The 17,496-nt window shown below is 35.6% G+C and overlaps 1 protein-coding gene across 1 annotated transcript in view; it reads right to left on the reverse strand.

The window, feature by feature from the left end:
- LOC138701305 (uncharacterized) overlaps positions 1-17,496 on the reverse strand; it is a 246,942-nt gene that overhangs the window by 221,231 nt on the left and 8,215 nt on the right. Inside the window, exon 2 of the mRNA XM_069828058.1 lies at positions 16,038-16,142. Coding sequence (XP_069684159.1) covers positions 16,038-16,142 — 105 coding nt within the window. The remainder of the gene's footprint in view (positions 1-16,037; positions 16,143-17,496) is intronic.

Consider the following 17,496-nt stretch of genomic DNA (forward strand, 5'->3'; position numbering starts at 1 on the left):
TCCTATTGTGCTGGTCTCTAATCATTACATTTCGTGTGCATAATTATTTAACTGAATTTAAGATACTGATTATGAGCGAAATCTTTTTTAATAATTCAGAAGAAATCATTTTCTCGGCATCGTAAGTAAGTACAACAGAATACGTAAAAAAAAAACCGAAATCTATTTTCAGTAACATCAGAAAACTTCCTATTTGTACCTTGTCTAGCGGGGTAGTAGAAGTGTGAGACATAATTCTAACAATAGTAGCTCATTAGTAGAAGACGGACGTGCGGCCGGATGGACACACATATGAATTTTTTTAGTAGGTTACTTTACGACGCTTTATCAACAGCTTAGGTTATTTAGCGTCTTAATGAGATGAAGGTAATAATGCCGGTGAAATGAGTCCGGGGTCCAGCACCGAAAGTTACCCAACATTTGCTCATATTGGGTTGAGGGAAAACCCCGGAAAAAACCTCAACCAGGTAACTTGCCCCAACTGGAAATCGAACCCGGGCCACTTGGTTTCGCGACCAGACTCGCTAACCGTTACTCCACAGGCGTGGACGACACATATGGATGAGTGTGATGACGATGATGATGATGATGATGATGATGATGATAATAATAATAATAATAATAATAATAATAATAATAATAATAACCATCGTATCCTTAGACCACTAGTCTATTCCTCAAATCATTATCCTCAATAACAATGGCATCAATAAAATGAACACCACTGCAGGATTCGAAACAGTATCATGTCTTGGCCAAAGCGTTTCAATCCTGCATTTAAACAATTACACATACCGGTACCTACCTAAACTCACGGCTAAGAAACTTGAGGATGAAAACAGTGTAGCGCAACTTTCTGTTGTTATGATTGCTGTCAAAAGGTACTCCTCTCATTTCATAACGTGGTTGAAAAAACGTACATTAAGATTTTTGCTGCTATCTGATGCATCCAACACACGCTCCTGACGTCACTAAGAGGAACTGAGTCTTGAATAAGAGCAGTTCCGTATAAAACTGGTAACTTTCTTTCTTCACTATACAGGACGTATAAAATAAATTGCAACAAAATAATATGATATAAATAAGTATAGGACACAAACACACACACTGTGCAATACATGTCCGATTATGCGTCGTTACAGACGCCATGAACGGACATGTGCCATCTGACGAAATGTAAGGATAATATGCGAGGAAAAATTTATATTATTGGTTAATAACGGAGAAAAATTCGCTCTGGCGCCGGGGGTTGAACCCAGGACCCCAGTTCTACGCACTGGGTGCTCTATCACTGAGCTACTCAGAGGATAAATCCACAACAACGAATCCAAACTTTCTCCTTTGGTTTTCCCCATTTGTGACCTTGGCCTACTCCATGTCCATAATATATTATGTCATCACACACAGGTAGTGCACTCATATAAGTGACTTGTCGGCCGGAATTCCACAGTTTATATGCACTGTTAGACTAATGATTAACCAATAATAATCACAACAGATAATTGTGTAGGATCAAAAAATTAATGATCTTTACACAGATCATTCGTCTAACAGTGCATAAAAAATTTATACTTGGGCCGTTGTGTAATTTTATGTTTTCCCTAGGGACCGTAACATAAACTTTTAAACTAGACGACCTTTGACATCAGAACGTAACGTCAGACTCTTTCCAAAATGCCTAGAGTAACTTATTTCCGCTGCACGATAGCCTCTAAATCCTGGTCTAAATTATTAGCAAAAGAATTGCAGATTTCTGATTCACCAAGAAATGAAGCTGTAGCAAAATTTAGAATTATTACTGGTCATGATTGCCTTGATGCACATCTGTATTAATTAAACCTCAACTCTGAGGAAATGCGTATTATGTAAGACACGCGGTACGGTGATGAATGTTGAACATCTGGAAGAATCAGAAAATCTACGTGATCTAAGACCTACGATGGATATTTCACGGCTCTACTGGGAGACCAGAAGGCGAATGGAGGTAATCGAAGAGCCATGAGCATGGGTGGGCAACTCGTGCTCTCAAGGTGTCAACACAACCTCAGTGCAGGTAGAACGGACTCTGTACTAGCTGTAATATCTGTATGCGGTTCTTGCAACAAGCAAGTTTGCTCGCGTGTGCAGTAAATGGCGGCTCGTTTTAAGTGAAAAACAATATAATTCCCAGATCATTTTCCTTTAGTGGTGAGTCGAAAGAGAAAGCTTTTTTTTATTAAGAAGGAAGGTAAAGCTTGTATTATCTTCTATTACACTTTCATACGCATGACATTTTATGTTACAAATAAACACAGTGAAGGTTTTAGTAAAGAAATAGTGTCTAGATCTGCTTTAGAACAGCTAAAGGTAAAAATGGGAATCAACACGGTGAGACATATCAAATATCGTTAGCACGTTGTGCGTGCGAGTTGCAGAACTGCACAACATATGATCGACTAGCTAAGAGTATTTATGGATAAACTTGAAATATGGCAGTATCATGTATAACTTAGACAACTTCACTTTCTTTGACTATAAACTATCTTGAAGAGAGATAAGAAAATCTTCTTATCAAATATAAGACCCTACTTCAAGACCTACAGCAGAATTCACTGGTAAGTTTAGAGAAAAAATTGAAAAGGAATCGAGATTTTTCTGAAATCCTTTTGGCTTACAGCCGATAGAAAATCCTGAAAGTTTATAGCTTGAATTGATAAATCTACAGAACAGCACGCCACTCAGATTCCAGCGAAATCAGAAATCGAACTGTTAGTAATGCCGCGTAAGTCAGAATTTCAAAATATATTCTTTGCTTCCATATATATTGTATGTGCTTGTGGCAGAGTTTAATACAAGAAAGAAGTGTAAAAGCTCTCAATGTATAGAAAGAGCTCAGAAGTAAGTTTATTTCTTCTGCCGTGACATGTAAAAATTACTTCCTTGAATTTGTGATTGTTTGCGAATATAGACCATTAGCTTTCTGAAAACATAGGAATACTCTTTAATGTATAAAGACTTGAAAATTCTCGCGTTCTATGTTTTAAATAAAGCATATAATAAGAAATATTAACAAATAATGTAATAATAAATATGTTTTGTTGTATCTTGAAAAGGTTGTATTCAGTTTGTTTTCAGTAGTGAACTAATTTACAAAACTAGGAAATAATATAATTTTGTTGTGTGTGTTTAGATACAGTCTGTCTAAAATTACTATAATTATTGTACCATGCGTCATTCTGAAATTCAAGTCATAGAGTAGATATCACGACCACCAGCATGAGCCGCCAGAGCGCACCGTAGCAGTGAACTGCTTTTGCAGTGAAACTACAAACAATTTGTAACTGCTGCGGCTGACTCCGTCTGTCTTTCTCTCTTTCCAGGTTTTTTTTTTTTTTTTTTTTTTTTTTTTTGTGAGCACGAGTTGCCCATCCATGGCCACGAGCATTAAATTACTAGGTCTTACTATGTACTAGGAACCTGGTACGGTGATGAATGTTCAACATCTGAAGAATCAGAAAATCTACGTGATGTGAGACCTACGCTGGGTATTATTTTCACACTTTACTGGAAGAATAAAAGGCGAAATTCTTGAATATAATAAATAACCAAAGGAACGTAGGCTATGAAATTACAGCGAAACTGTGAACATTACGAAACATGTCAAAAGAAATTGTGCTTTTTTTTTATCCCGACCCATCTTATTACTCAATCTCAATCACACGCTACAACATACAACTTGTTTGTGAGTAAACAAACACTGGCCCACAAGAGATCGCACGGCAGCCAATATTCTACCACCAGCACTAGACGAATTAACTCAAAACTCGAGATAACTGTACAGATAACAACAAAGAGGGTATCAGATATGTCACATTCATGTACTATTCATAACGTAAAAGCTAACATGAAGTGTGACCAAACTATTATTAAAAAACGTACTGTAAGTACGTAAGGGATCCTTTAGAGATCTCATTCTTTTTTTACAAAAACACAAGAAGTGTCACAAAATATAATTTCGCTCTTATTTCGCAGAAACACGCACTGTTCGCATTTTACATTCACTTTCATATTTTAACGCGGATTTAAAAACTACACTAGTATACAGGGTGATCCGTTTAGGTACGGATAAAGGAAAAACACCGTAAAGCATTTGCTACTCAACTTCATTTGTTGAAACTTTGTGCATACAACACTGAAAGATGGGAGATTCCTCAGAGCTCAACATGACCCCCATTGCGCACCCTGCACAACTCATAACGATGATGCAAATCAGCCCATGTCCGTTGTAACATAACAGGGGTGATTTGTTGAATTTACTCTCAGATCATCAATGTTCCTGGGTTTTTGTGAATAGACAATGTCTTTAACAAAACCCCACACGAAGAAGTCAGGAGGGGTTAGACCTGGGGAGTTTGGGGACCAAGTACTGGGTTTCGCCTGCGATCTCCTGCATGTTTTTTTTTTTTTTTAACACAGAACCTCTTTCTACAAATGTCCGATACCACAATACTACAACATTATGGAATTGTATTTAGGTACATTACGCACACCATACTCACGTCGAAATTCCTTTTGAACTCTTTTAACACAGCCAAATTTAGTATACCAAAGAACACATTGTACCCGCTATTGATTTGTAGTAGCCATTTTAATCATCAACGATTTTCATTTGTCCTTTCAGATTATGCATTGTTGATTGTCATATATGGAAACTCTCATCTTTTAATCATAATATAACCAGCAAGAAATGTTTTCTACTATCATAATAGCTTTGTAATAATAAATTAATATTATCCATACCCAAACGGAGCAGACTGTACTTAACATGCTTTTAAACATAAAATTACTTATTTTGACAGCATCTGGGCAAATTCGCATTTATCGTGACTGCGAAAATCTGCCACGTCAACATCGGGTTCACGTATGCTACTTGTCGGACTTGAACATTTATCGCAAGGGCGCTCAATGGTGTGATGTAAGTTTAAATGCATGCATCTGTTCTGAGTTCGATCTTCGAAAATTGAAGACAAGTAGGCTACAATTTCTTTAACTATAGGTCGTTCGTCGAAACGAGTCACTTGGTTTATCATTCATGATATTATTATTATTATTATTATTATTATTATTATTATTATTATTATTATTATTATTGTATCAAGGTGAATTCTCGAATAAGAACAAGATACATCACCACTAGTTTGGGTAAAGGTTGTAAACAGACGAACAAACGGCATATCAAAATTACTTTCTCAGTATCAAGAGGTTACAGACGTGCACCGTACTTACAATAAATTAGTAAAAAATATCGAAATAGATTTTTCCTCTGTATCACAATATTTTCTTTATACTTTGTGTCAGAAAGTAAATAGTTAACGAACGTCGAACATGTAGGGGAGAAGTGGGTACAGTGAGACAGGGAGAACAGCGAGACATTTTTTATTAGATGGTAAATTTTGATGTTGAGATGTTGGTAACAGTGGAGTTTATGTTGCATGAGTAAAGTAACAATATTTTCATACTCGATTTGATTCTAGTTATAAAGGTGAGTGATGAAAAAATAATTCGTAATTTTTACTCTAGAAGTAAAATTTTGGCTTGCGTTTAGAAGGTTATATTGGATACACAAATTAAATAGAAATATGAATGTTTTGTTACCTAATACTATGGTATTTGAGGTTATGTTTGGCAAAGTTTCGTCTTTCTTGTTTTGATTTTGAAGTGATGGCGCCATTTGTAAACGAACTATGCGTAAAGGGAACAGTGAGACATGCCATTGAAGAGTACATTGGACACTTCTCACTGTTCCCATGTACCAATGATTTGCAAAAACAAACTGTAAATTATATTACATTTACCGGTAACTAACATTAAAAATGAACACACTAGTAACCAATTTAGGAACTACAGCTTAAAATAATATATACATTACATTTTAATGGTTTCTTAAATAAAAAAATATTCACAAAATTTAAGAATATGTTAAAAATAATAAAGAAATCAATTAAATTATTATAGTTATAAGCTTAGTTGCCACCAAAAATTAATTTCATTTTTTCGCTAAAGTTTGAAATGTCATGGAAAAATTCACTTTTCTAAATGTTCCAGATGTTTCAATGATTTCGAAGTGAGACATCAAAATTACTCTAAATAAGCCTACAGAGCATGACAAGATAAAGAGACAGCAAGCTTTCCTTTCTTTTGAAATAAATGTAAATCATTTCAATGTCCGTTAATAGACACTGTGGTGTCTCACTGTACCCTCCTGAATGGGAACAGTGAGACATTTGCATTTTTTTGACAAACACGTATTGTATATTATGTTCTTTATCTATTAACATTTTTGTTTATGTATTGTAGTACTCCATGTTTTAATGTATATTTCTATTGCACTTGATTTTAAAAATACTTGAATTATCACTTGCATACATATGTCTTAATATTTTGTGTCTCACTGTACCCACTACTCCCCTACTTGATTTTAGAATAAGATATATTTCATACTATAGGTTCAATAAAAATCGTTTTTGAACCACCGCAGCACTTAAGTCGAGGTCATACCGTAATCAAGGTGCATGCAACTTCCTTAAGGTCTGCTAGCAGAGCAGAACATTGGCTAGTACAGCCATATATGATTACAATTGAACCACCGTTCTGTGATTGTTCATCATAGAGGAAGACCAAAATGTAACTGACTGCTTCTAAAAATACTGAGTGTCATTAGATAACAGATATTATATGTAAATAAAATCGCAAAATTCTCGATGCTGAAGTTCTAACCCAACGGTTCCCAACCTGCGGTCCGCATCGAAAGGGGTCCGCGGAAACAAGGTACATGTTTTAAAATGTTATGTTAGTAACACTTAACCTTATATTGTACAGTAAGACCTTCCTAAAACGAAATGCGATCGTTTCAGAATTTTTTCCTTTTTCACAGGTTTTAGTTTTATCCCAGATTACATATAGATTGCTCATTCCTATGTTAAAATCGGTTGCACTTCGAAGAGAACAACCGCCAGGATTGCCACCCGTCCTCCGTAAACGAACACGAGATGGCAGTACAGTCGCTAATGCAATTCAAGTGGGAGTTATGACGTGACTCCTTATGTAACAGCTAGATGGTAGCATAGTAAACCTGATAAAAGTTGCTACCGTCAAAGCCTATAACGCAGAGCAATCTGGGTATATATTATGATCTAGGGTTCTACAAAGGGTCGAGTTTTGGCAAAACTAAGAATAGACTACTGCAATATGCTCACTGTAGGAAGAACACAATGAAGAAATAATTTTAAATAAATGTTACTACAGTACATGCAAAGTGAATTTTATTTTCATAATTATTAACTTACGTAATTACACCCCCCCCTCTCTCTCTCTCTCTTCGCCCTAGTTTCTTTGCCCCCACATTTCTTTTAAAGTGCATTGCCGCGACTTTTTTTTGAAGGGAACGATGTAGGATTTCCTTCGAGTCCTGCATCAATTCAGAGTGTAAATTGCGCTCGGTTGTGTAACTGAAGTTGTGTTTTGTGGAAAATAAATTAACTTCACTTTAGACAAATCAATCCTTGGATGGCAGGTAGCATTGTCTAAAAACAGTATGATCTAACGATCTTGACGTTTCATTGCTCAGTTAAAAGAATGAAGCCACTCTTCCATGATAGAACTGGTCGTCTAACCTTTTTATTAAATCGCACAGTTTTACTTTATTCCCACTGTTATTTAACTCTGTATTGGCATATTAACACAAAACTCGGAATAAATAAACGGAAATGTGAAACTAAATTGACACTACACTACAATTATTCGCAGTTTTATTCTATTCGCACTGTCCCTTATCACTGTATTGGCTTGTTAGCACAAAACTAAGAATAAATGAACGAAAATGCAAGAGGGTTGGAAGAAGTAACGGTACAGGAGGTCAGTAACCTGTCCGGGTCCTTGACAATAAGCACAGAATAGTGGCATGGTTAGAGAAGTTTCACCCCCAACGCCTGACAAAGAATAGCGAAAGTCATCCAGATCATTGCATGTAGTCACACAAAAAATGTTTTATCGCAAAATTAAAAATGGTTTGATAGAATTTAGCAACAGGTACGCTTAAAATTGTCCGTGTCAGTCAGGTTTTTTTTTCTTTCTTTTTTTTTTTTAACCTAAATGGTGCCCAAAAATGATTCCGTTTTCGCGTTAGGCAGTTTCCCGTTTTAAAGTATTATTTTACATAGGAAATCATTCCGTTCCCAATTTTTTTTTTCGTTTGTGCAGGTTTCATTTTTATAGAGGATACGTTTCAGCAAGGTTTTACTGTATAATGTTTTATTTTTATTTATTTATTTATTTATTTATTTATTTATTTATTTTGCTTGTGTCAAACTTTTAAGAGACAGAGTTTAACAGGAGTGAGATCATTTGAGGGACTTCCCTTTGCATGCAAGTCTTCCATACCTATCTGATATTTTTAGTTCTCTAAATTCTCTAAATTCAATTATCAGGATTAAATGTGTTCACCGTTCTGCAAAAGAATGGAGTAACAATATGGAAACACGGTCTCGCTGAGTTGTCAATCGAGAACTTAATTTTCCGCTCTAAGTAACTTTATATCAACAAATTACAATGAACTCTTTGTCCAGAATCGCTGGAAATATAGAGAACATCTTGATTCATTAACATTAAAATGAAGGGAATATTTTTTTCTTATTAAATTAGCAATTCATCCTTTGAAAAATTCAAATTTTTTGCAGCAATAGTAACAAATATAAATGATACTCGGGAGGAAATTAAACGCACAATAAATATGGGAAATGTCTGTTATTATTCGGTTGAAAAGCTTTTGTCATCCAATATGCTCTCAAAAAATTCTGAAAGTTAGAATTTATAAAACAGTTATGTTTCCGGTTGTTCTGTATGGTTTTGAAACTTTGACTCTAACTTTGAGAGAGGGTTCAAAATTCAACGACTTCCTTCTGGAAAATAGTAGGCCTATAATACGAAGGCAGCTAGATCGAAGGGCTTTAAAATTCAACGATTTCCTTCAGGGAAATAGTACTCCACCCTGCGCAAAATGACACGTAAAATCGTTTTAATCGTATCTGATTAGTAAAATATGTTACTAGGCAGCGATGTACGCAATGGAGAGGGGAAGGAACTGGCCAGCCTATTCCATTATCTCCTGGCTTAGTTGCCTCACGAGTGATACCTTATTGTGTCACTTACGAGGTTCCGACCTGTTTTCGGGCAGTTTCCTGAACAACCACGCAGTTTTATCGAAAGAGTTCAAAATTTAATGTGTTACGTTTAGGAAATAATAGGCTAAGGTAGTGTTATCGAAAGATTCAACGACTTGCTTCTGGAAAATATTACTCCATCAGGCAGTTAACCGAACAAGTTCAAAATTCAATGAATTCCTTCTGGAAAATAGTATGCCACAAGTCAGCTTTATCGAGATCATACAAAATTCAACGATTTCCTTCTGGAAAATAGTATGTCACAATTCATCTTTATCGAGATGATACAAAATTCAACGAGTTTCTTCTGGAAAATAGTATGCCACAATCCAGCTTTATCGAGATGATATATCGAGATGATACAAAATTAAACGAGTTTCTTCTGGAAAATAGTATGTCACAATCCAGTTTTATCGAGATGATACAAAATTCAACGAGTTTCTTCTGGAAAATAGTAGTCTATGCCACAAACCAACTTTATCAATATGATACAAAATTCAATGACTTCCTTCTGAAAAATATTATGCTATAAAGTAACTCTGTTTAAGAAGTTCAAATTGAACGAGTTAATTCTGGAAAATAGTGTGCCTCAGCGAATATTTATCGGAAGATTTCAGAATTCAACGAGTTCCATCTGAAATTTAATATTAATGAAAAAAATAAATACGAGTAGCTTTAGAATTTGAAATATTTCACGTCTCGGAGAGCTCAAACACTGTTTTTTAAACAAATTGTAAAAAAGTTAGAGATATGTTAATTTCTGACAAAAATTAAATACTTTTCCAATACTGCAATATAACACCAGCTAACCGACAAAAGTCATGTGGACAGTAACTTATTTATATATAAAGAATAAAATAAAATAAAATAAAATTGCAACCTCATTCAAGAAATTAAATTACAACATCGCATACAGAACAAATAACACTAAAAAAAACAACACAAACAAACAAGTACACCATACAGGCGTAATCAAACTCAAATGTAACACCTGCAACAACTCTACATGGGACAGACAGGCAGATAATTTTAAACAAATTACAAAGAACACATCACAGCCATAACAAAATTACAAAACACCTCCACATATGCAGAACACATCACAAATGCCAACCACACCTACAGAGACATCAACACAGACAAGGAAATACTGCACATCCAACCAAAAAGCCAGAAACTCAACACACTAGAACAATATGAAATATACAGACACACGAAAACACACCCCAATGATATTCTCAACACACAACTCAATTTCAAAACGCATACACTCTTTGACTCTACACTACGAACGCACCCTCACAGGAAACAAGAGGCGCCAAGACCAACAACGACCAGTTCTGAAGATGACCCAAAATAGGTCGAAACATGTTAACAAGGTAAGTTAAAATTTAACACAAGAAGGTTCTTATCATACATATTTCGAAGTGATACAGTGTTAAAAGTTGTGTAATCAAGATGCATAAAGAAATGTTAAGAGAGGAACAGGTAATGATGCTGGAATGGAAGCGTTTCTATCATGTGAACACATTCGATTACTCGATCATTTGTGTCAAAACTGAAATTCAGTTTGTTTAAAGGCAAATCCCCTCCAACTGAATTACGTGACAGGGTGGACCAACCCCCGCTGTTTCCTGACGCCACCCGCCTGGCAATTACCTTGAACGATCAAGTGTAGATCCGGCCAGTTCAATTTCAACTGAAGTTTCCGTGTTGCTGAGAAGCGTTAACAATGGCCAGTTTAATGGTGCAAGCTTCCATGCTTTTTCAAACACGCCCACCTGGGTTGAGCAGTAGACCAGTATTCCTCGAACCGTGGAAGTGGAAGGAAAAAAATGGAAGGGTGCCTTACCAAATAATTAGTTTACACATAGTCGTTGATTTTATGAAACTTTCCATGTGATAGTACAGAGCATAATTCTTCACTATTCTTATGTAGGTCTATTGATATTTAATTACTTTTGTGCGAGATCGTGCGTATTTGCTTGTTTTCCGCACAGAACCAATACGCGGTAAGTGTAAAATACCACATTCAGTATTCCCAACGTAACACACATAACAATTTCCCTCTTCTTGCCGCTTAAGCGCGACATTCATTTTACTGCTTTAGGCTTTTAACATATTATTTTTAGAGACGTTTAACATAGTAATAATTATAAATTGGAAACTTACCACTGCAATTTCACCTAAATTGCAATGTTAATTATTGTTTTTAAATATTTGCAAAAATTAAGTAAAGTCTACTACTCCACGAAACTTATTGCATTCCTGATACAAGTAACATTAAGGAAGCCGTGAAAAAATCAACAAAATTCCAGATGCCGATGTTATTACTGCAATATGTTATATAAATAATATTGTTAAAATATTAAAATGAAAAATAAATCATTACATAACCTTACCGTTTGTTTTAAGTTCGCATTTATAGACTGGGGAAAAAAAAAAGACAGGCGTATATCACGGCCTGCCGGAGTATAGTAAATACAGAAAACATTTTATAGCAACAATGTTGAAGAAAGATATTTGGTGTTCCGAAGTTGCCGTCATTAAACAGAAACCAACATGGAGATTTCATTGCAACTACGTTTCGCTTTTTCAATCTTTTCCTCGACCATGAAAACGTCAACATAACGCTCTTGTAACGTATATTACTATTTCCTTACCTACTTACTTACAAATGGCTTTTAAGGAAACCGAAGGTTCATTGCCGCCCTCACATAAGCCCGCCATCGGTCCCTAACCTATGCAAGATTAATCCATTCCCTACCATCATATCCCACCTCCCTCAAATCCATTTTAATATTATCCTCCCACCTACGTCTCCGCCTCCCCAAAAGGTCTATTTCCCTCCGGTCGGTTAAGTGAGATATGGTCCACTGTGCAATAAGTCCTCTCTACGAAAATGTCCAACGTTTAGAAATGTCCACATAGAAAATTCGTCCATGCCATAAAAATGTCCTTACCTGAAAAGGTCCACTGTCAGCAAGTCATCTCCTTAAAAATATCCTACGTTTTAAAATGTCCACAAATAAATACGTCCATTTCCCTAAAATGTCCAACAAGGAAAACTGCAAAGAAAGTGCCATGGAATTTATTGTAATTTCAATTATGTTATACATATTACATATGTAATACAGAAGATACATCTATTGTTCATCTTGAGGATCACTATATAATTTCAAATAGTAAGATATCGCTCTAAGATATCGAAACATTTCATTCCTATCTTTGTAATCTTGGTTATTACCGACAATGTTGAAAATTCTGGTTTAATTATTTCGTTTATTTACTAGTTGCCTAATATTTGTATGCTTCACCAAGGACCTTTGTTACTCAATGTTCTGTTTCCGATTGCTGTTGTTGCAAATGGCTAATGAATTGCCAAATGTTCACGTGATGTGTCTCTACAAGTCGTTGAAATTGGGAGTGGAATTCTTCAACCAAATTATTCGTACGCTGTCTGCCATTAATTACTAATTCATAGACTTTACATGTTTCAGGAGAAAATCTAGGGGGAACTACTCGCCTTTGCCCTCTTCCCGGATGACCAGTGATATACGTAGACCCTAATTATTATTAGTTAGTAACTCATTTCTGTTGAACAGCTTTGTAAGTTGGACCTTTTTGTATTGACCTTTCGTATGATGGACTTTTCCGTATAATGTGCTTTATAATATGGTGGACCACATAGATGTTGGGCTTTTTCATTCCATGGACGAATTGCATGTAGGACTTTAAATTTTGGACTATTTAGTTTGTGGACATTTTGTTATGGACCTTATAACCTGGAAGCCTCCGGTCTCCCAACTAACACTCTATATGCATTTCTGGATTCGCCCATACGTGCTACATGCCCTGCACATCTCGAACGTCTGGTTTTAATGTTTCTAATTATGTCAGGTGAAGAATACAATGCGTGCAGTTCTCCGTTGTGTAACTTTCTCCATTCTCCTGTAACTTCATCCCTCTTAGCCCCAAATATTTTCCTAAGAACCTTATTCTCAAACATCCTTACTCTCTGCTCCTCTCTCAAAGTGAGAGTCCAAGTTTCACAACCATACAGAACAACCGGTAACATAACTGTTTTGTAAATTCTGACTTTCAGATTTTTTGACAGCAGACTAGATGACAAACCGAATAATAACACGCATTTCCCATATTTATTCTGCGTTTAATTTCCTCCCGAGTGTCATTTATATTTGTTACTGTTGCTCCAAGATATTTGAATTTTTCCACGTCTTCGAAACACAAATCTCCAATTTTTATATTTCCATTTCGTACAATATTCTGGTCACGAGATATAATCATATACTTCGTCTTTTCGGGGTTTATTTCCAAACCTATCGCTTTACTTGCTTCAAGTAAAATGTCTGTGTTTTCCCTAATCGTTTCTGGATTTTCTCCTAACACATTCACGTCATCCGCATAGATAAGAAGCTGATGTAACCCGTTCAATTCTAAACCCTCTGTGTTATCCTGAACTTTCCTAATGGCATATTCTAGAGCGAAGTTAAAAAGTAAAGGTGACAGTGGAAAAGCATCAGACAGAATTTGGCCTATACGGACTCTGCTGTAAGTTCACTGAGACACATTTTACTTAATCGAACTAGTTTCTTGGGAATACCAAATTCTATAAGAATATCATATAATACTTCTCTCTTAACCGAGTCATATGCCTTTTTGAAATCTATGAATAACTGATGTACTGTACCCTTATACTCCCATTTTTTTCTCCAATATCTGTCGAATACAAAAAATCTGATCAATAGTCGATCTATTACGCCTAAAACCGCACTGATGATCCCCAATAATTTCATCTACGTACTTTATCTTATTGTAGGGATTCGTAACAAGCTTTTTTTTACGGTGATGGGTTGTTAGCCCTTCGCCCAACCCCCAAGCTGGAGGACCACCCCTTATCGGCTGTCCACGACTGCTTATTCAATATATTCGCAGCTACCCTCCATATCTGGAGGCCGTCTCCTCTATCCGCAACCTGAGGACGCGCCATGCCGTGGTGATAGGGACCCACAATACATGGTTACTTTTTCCTTCCTCTTAAAAATACTCGTAATATGCTCTATACTGTCACATAGGAGATTTCATAAAATCAACGACGATATGCATTATAATAATTTATAGGGTTATTCAAGTTGCATTTTGAAATAGATACAACATTTTTTTTTAATTAATGTATACACAAAATGGTAACACATTTGTATGTATCGAACAATGGGATTTGTTCATTTATCACACTCATGTGCTTTCGTTAACATGGTTACGGTTACCGGACAACGTTATTTTGGCATACTGCACAATTTTGTTATACCAAATTTACGAAATCGTGACATCGAGAACATAATCTTCATGCAGAATGGTACAACCACAGTCTAGCATATACAGACACAAAGCTTGAGTTGTGAGGGTACTAGAAACAATAGACTGTGCAGGTACTATTTCGCATTGTCTGTAATGAGGCGACAGTAGCGATCCTAGTGGTTAGCAACTATCTATGGATGCATATTTACTACGTATTGAGCTTCGTGACTGCATATACTAGACTGTGGTACAACTACCCATATTTATACACCTAGTTAAGCGATTGTTACGTAACAGGTTTGGTGCTCGCATAATAAGCAGACATTCCTAACACCTGGCCAGCGCGTTCCCCTGATAATCCAGCAGATTTTTGGCTGTGAGGTTATTTAAAAGATAGAGTTTTTTAACTAATCCTACGACTGCCAACGAACTAAAATATGCAATTTCGTAACAAATTGAAGATATTCCACCAGATCTATTAGTAAATGCTGTTCACAACATAGAAAGACTGTTGCTTGTTGAAGAACAAAATGGCAGACATATTCAACATTTAAATTGAATCCAATAAACCCTGTATCTTTATGAGTATATGTGTGTTCTTGTTTTGTGTTTATCTTAATTTATTCTTAAAAAGGTTATGGCGACGTCAAACTGTAACTTACTTTTGAATAACCGTATATTTACTCCATCTATTAATTTTTTCGTTTAAACTTTAAATTAAATAAATTTAACAATTTATCAATTGTAGGCTTAGCTACATATTCGTATTTTCATAAAACTTGGTTTTTAGCTTGATTAAATCTAGGCCTTATTTCACAAAGTATGGAATAATAATTAAAAAATTCAAGCAGTAACAAACTTACAAGCCCATCCGATAGCTCAAGTGTTAAAACGCGGTCTTAGATGCAATTCACAGCGTAGACTGAATAGATAAATACGTACTTTTCAGGGACAAATGGAAGGAGGATTTTTCAGGGGGTTCTATGTTTCCATCAACTTTACGAATCCCATATCAATATACCTTTCTGTTTATTTCAGCCATTCTCTTCGTCAATATCAAATAAATATATGTTCTTCGATTACAACAAATGAAGATCAGCTGCATTTAAGCTTACTGCTTTCTCTCGAACGATCGAAGATGTCTAAGGCGAGACCCGTTTCCTCTACCAGAGATTGGTCTACCTGCTGATCGCTAGGAAACTGCCTGAGCCTATTTCTGTGGTATCCTCGGGCTCTAAATACACCCGCTGAAGTTCTCTCATCTCTCAGAGAAACACTACTCACAATCGACCGGATGGTTACAGTACCAATGCACCTACCTCCATGTAAAGATACAAAAACAAGCTAATGTTGAACGATACTCCTACACACGAGGTACTCAATTTACGAGCCACCAATGTCCAACTCGCATACAGTGTGTAAGAAACCTTATCTTTACATAAACGAAGAAGCTGAATTTTTGTGTTTGAGGTCATTAATTGAAGTTAGGTACTGGATTCAGTTAAATAACTGATAGCTTACCTTTCGAAGACGAAGTACATCGGATTCGGTGTAGGAAATGCAGGGATTCTGGTTTTGATCACTGCAGTTTTTACCATTTTGGTGAGCTAAGTCGTTCGACTTATCCTGAAACATACAAATAAACGTAACTTCACTACAGATATCATTAAACAATACAGTAGAGTCTCGTTAATCCGCACTACGCTAATCCGAAAATCTGGTTAATCCGAACAAAATTATTTTAAGAAAAAATCAAATTTATTGTAATAGTACAAAGTAGCGAAAAGAAAAAAATGTATAAATTCACTCAATTTCTTTTACTTTCAAAAATTATGAAAATAGCACATTCAAGGGTACTTAAAACAATGTTTTCTGTACATAATTTACACATTTGTTTTGTTAATAAAATAAGTAATTTTCTGTTGTAATGAAGTGGGACTGTTGGTTGTGGCTCTAAAAATAGCAACCTGGTAATCCCACCACCGTCTCTCAGCGCTCGTGAATAGCATGCATTGCATTACAGGAAATATTTCGGTTAATCCAAAAATATTATAATCCGAATAGGTCTTGGTCCCAATTAATTTGGATTAACGAGAATCTACTGTATTTGTTAGTGTTTCTTATAAGTGAAATTATTTTTATTAACTTCTGCAAAAAATAAGTTCATTACATTTTTTGGCATGGGTCGTAATAAGTCATACTCCATTCCCCAAAGCTATGTCTTTATTCGGACGTCTACTTGGTTTGACATCTTATTGCAACAAAATAACGAAGTCCGTAAAGCTCCTGGACTGAGCTAAAAGGACACTGTTTCAATGTTTGGCAGAAGGGACGAGTATGTCTTTCTCCTCAATATGTATGGGTTGTAAATTAGAAATTGACCTTGCCTACCACTTGTTCTCCTTGTACAGGGACATCATTTTATTTTTACTATCATTTTTAATATTGACCTGTCTATACCTTTAGAGAACCGGAAACACCGCTTGCTCCCCCCTCCAAGACTGGAGTTCGATGATACTGGCGTAAAACACAAATCACTCTACTAGGTATAGGAAGGAAGAAAAGTAGTTCATCCATTTACGTAAAATAGGAAATATCGCGATTTTGAGTTTGATAATTTTCATTAGGTTTTTCTTTAATCAAAGTACAGTACAGTATTAACAATGAGTGTTTTTACTCACGAAGTGAGTTATCCATGCGAACGTATTCATTATGCAGTGTATATTATACTGTCTACAGCACATTAGCGTACAATATAGAGATAGAAGTTAAATTGAAAAATAATCATAATATGAATATTTAAACACAATTTTGAAAATGGTGGCCGTTCATTTCGATACAGGCTTCAGTTCTTTTGTGCATATAATCGCACTATAGACTATTGCATCTAATTCCAATTGCCAGTTTCGTCCTTCGTACTAGTAACTCATGTTGAAATAATTCTGTACCTACTCTACATACTGTGAATTCAATCTTCACT

This window comes from Periplaneta americana, chromosome 6 (assembly GCF_040183065.1).
Source record: "Periplaneta americana isolate PAMFEO1 chromosome 6, P.americana_PAMFEO1_priV1, whole genome shotgun sequence".
Taxonomy (NCBI): Eukaryota; Metazoa; Arthropoda; class Insecta; order Blattodea; family Blattidae; genus Periplaneta; species Periplaneta americana.